At 40.9% G+C, this 3,250-nt stretch overlaps 1 protein-coding gene across 1 annotated transcript; it reads right to left on the bottom strand.

Annotated features, from left to right (window-relative positions):
- Positions 1-799: 799 nt before the first annotated feature.
- Positions 800-2,637, bottom strand: LOC139262170 (ferritin heavy chain, oocyte isoform-like). The gene is made up of 4 exons (XM_070877316.1): positions 2,536-2,637; positions 1,862-2,008; positions 1,330-1,455; positions 800-955 (listed from the first exon to the last, which is right to left on the bottom strand). Exons 1-4 carry the CDS (start codon positions 2,635-2,637, stop codon positions 800-802), a joined length of 531 nt encoding a protein of 176 aa, XP_070733417.1.
- Positions 2,638-3,250: the final 613 nt, after the last annotated feature.

Below are 3,250 nucleotides of genomic sequence, written 5' to 3'. Positions count from 1 at the left end.
TGTCTACAAAGCTCAACTGAAAATCTATAGCAGCAGTGGTAAGTTCAGTTACTGAACTACCTGCACTAATAATTGACCAGAATCTGCAGCAGCTACTGAATACAAACTGCTAATGCCAAGGCCAATACATCAAATAGGATGCTAATCCAGGACTTGTTCTTCACTGGTGAGATTCTGAATCCTGGGACATATGCCTAGTGTGTAACACAATACAACAAAATACAAGTTGTCATTTAAGTAAGTGCAGAGATAGTTTACTAGGAGCAACAGATATTTTTATTACACTGGCTAGATCCCAAGTTCTGGTATTCCCTCTCTGAACCCATTTAAGACACTCCCTAAAACTTACTTCTGGACCATGCTTTATCCCTCAGTCAATGTCTCATGTGGCTGTTAATGGTCTAAATGCACCCTCGTACATTTTAGACCTTGCTACACCTGTTTGAATATCCAACTCAATACATCGCTATTACAGCATAGTAAAAACAAATTTCATAGGACTGAATCCAATAACACTGTTGCACAACTCCATGTAATTCTTTTTTGATTTAAATCACATTATGTTAATTGAAAAATAAGCAACCAAACTTACAAAAAAAAAGACAAAACCCAGTCCAATGTTGAACAGTTTATTTACAGTTATGTTACATTTCACATCAGGAGCCCAGGTCTCACACCTCTTTGTACAAAGTCACAAGCAATCATTCACTACAGGATGGGGGTCCCAATTAAATACGTACAAGTACAAGTACAAGTACAAGTACAAGTACGAAACACTAAGCTTGATTCATCAGTTAGTTTAGTCACTCTCCCCCAGGGTGTGCTTGTCAAACAGGTACTCTCCCAGGCCATTCTCAGGGGCTCCCAGTCTCTTCAGGTTGGTGATGTGATCTCCAAGCTTCTTGATCATCTTCACTTGTTCATCCAAGTAGTGGGTCTCCAGGAAGTCACACAACTGAAAGAGGGAGAAGCTAGTTATGTCCAGCAGCAAATATCAAGGAATGTCAGCTTCTCCTTCAAAGTCTGGATTTTAATACTCATGAAAATATATAGAGGATAGTCAAGTGGTACAATTGAGATTGATGGAATTACTGCTTCATTAGATTAAAACTTACTGCACAATAGCTGCTCAGATCCTGGGATATATTTACTAGTAACTGTCTGCAGGTAGGTCAACTTCCCCCATCCCTTCCCACTGTTCCTAAAAAAAAAAAACATTGCAAGACACCAACACAAAGCTATTGGGCATAGAGCTCTTAATTACACCCAAGCACAGCAAGGTTCCACAACCTCCAACTTAACCAAAAGCCCATGTTAAAATCAACTTACATGAGGATCAGTGCTCCCAGTGGAGAGTTTGTGCAAATTCAGCAGACTCTGGTTCACATTCTTCTCCATCTGCAGAGCTCTCTGCATGGCCTCCAGACCATTGCTCCACTCATCCTGCTCTGGTTTCTGGAAAGAAAGAAAATTGTACCAGTTCACAGACACTGGATGAAACAAACATTAGAACATATTTCAAGAAATTAGAGGTGCAGTGAAAAGTGTAAGTTATGAACCGATGTGAGCTTAATGGCAAATTTATATTCTATCACAACCACTGGAATCATTGATAAGGCAAAAAGCATAGATATATTTAAGGCAAAGCTAGGCAAGTGCATGGGAAGAAAGGAATAGAATATGCTGATAGGGTGAGATGAAGCAAGGTGGGAGGAGGTTCGATGGAGTATAAACAGTGGCAAAGACCAGTTTGGCCAAATGGCCTGTGTGCTGTAAATTGGAACCAATTGCTTTAGCATGTACTGGGAACAATCAGTCCAAGGGGACAGAGAGAGAAGGCCACTCCTTTATTGAATCCAACCTTGATGTCCACCATGATGATGCGGCCTCCACGGCGATTCTGGAATTCCATCAGTTTCTCAGCATGCTCACGTTCCTCATGTGACTGTTCCTTGAAGAACTCAGCAAAGTGACACAGGGCAACATCATCCCGGCCAAAGTAGAAGGACTGCAGAGAGATCAGAAGAGTAGCTGGATATTCTATGACTGTCCCAGCATCATGTGTACTTGACTTAAAGCCAACCACAATATTTTGCCTTCTTTCAAGGATTCAAAGTTACACTGAACTTACATGTACATAGTCATGGAAACAATCCTTTGATACCCTTACCCAGTAATAAACCTTGGCCCAGCAGCAAAGTCTTTATTTTGGGGAGGGAGGGAAAAAAAAAGTTCAGAACATTTTCCGACTTCTCTCCTAAATGTCCTAGCTCTAATTTTATTACATCCCCTATTGCAAAAGCAAGGTAGGGAAAGTCCATGGAGTGATTTAGAATGAGGATACAAATTCTGAATTCAATGCATTGAGTGCAGAATGTATTCATGTATTCCAAATAAACTTCAACAATCTCAAAAGAGCCCAGGAAAGCAAGTCATTCAAGATACTCAGAATAGGTGGGTTGGATACAGCACAGAATTGAGTAAATTCACATTACATAGTCTCCATTGTGAAGTGATCTGAAATGCAAAACTCACCATAGAGAGATAAACATAGGAGGAATAGAGCTCCATGTTGATCTGCTTGTTGACAGCATCCTCACAGTCCTGGTGGTAGTTCTGACACACTTGAGAAGCCATCTTTATTCTTTAAAAAAAATATATAACCTTTGTTAAAACACTAACCTAAGATTTAACAACCTACAAACTCCTGTATTTAAACTGCTGGATAATACAGGGCGTGGCAGCCTAGATGATGAGTGACAGTCCTTAATACCCAATCAGAAGTTGCAGCCTCTCAGAGCACCAATTAACTAAAGGGAGGAGGGGAGATGGACTCCCAGAGCCAGTCAGATCTTTGAAGACTGAGCATCATTGGCTGACAACTCAATGAGGATCTCAATTATCCTAACTTTCTTCAACTATTTTGTGTGGAACAATAAATCAAGTGCTCCCTACTCAAGGGGCACTAAAACCGACAAATTCATCAAATTAACTTTGACAACTATTTTGGTAGAAACGTTAATTCAAGTGCCCCCTTGTTTTTTGAGGGCACCAAAAACACAAATTAACAATTGAACCTAAAGGGAACCTTTGTCAAATCAAATCAAATTAAATCAAATTAAAATTCTGTTCCCGGTTGAAATGATGCACTCCAGTCCCTCCGGCGCCCACCTCTCGCGGCAGGCCCCGAGTGTACCGCTGGACACTGCGTGCTCCATCTCCGGGAACACCCTGGCTCGGATGTAACCGG

The sequence above is a fragment of the Pristiophorus japonicus genome, chromosome 4 (genome assembly GCF_044704955.1).
Source record: "Pristiophorus japonicus isolate sPriJap1 chromosome 4, sPriJap1.hap1, whole genome shotgun sequence".
Lineage (NCBI taxonomy): Eukaryota > Metazoa > Chordata > Chondrichthyes > Pristiophoridae > Pristiophorus > Pristiophorus japonicus.
Note: the sequence above shows the minus strand (reverse complement) of the source record. Positions and strands in the feature narration are given on the sequence as shown.

Bases quoted from the DNA above. Each gene is read 5' to 3' on its own strand.
- LOC139262170 (XM_070877316.1), bottom strand. From the start codon at position 2,637: ATGGCTTCTCAAGTGTGTCAGAACTACCACCAGGACTGTGAGGATGCT. The intron at 2,009-2,535 runs GTGAGTTTTGCA...ATCTCTCTGCAG, and splicing joins CCTATGTTTATCTCTCTATG to TCCTTCTACTTTGGCCGGGA. The intron at 956-1,329 runs GTAAGTTGATTT...TCCCTCTTTCAG, and splicing joins CTGGGAGCACTGATCCTCAT to TTGTGTGACTTCCTGGAGAC.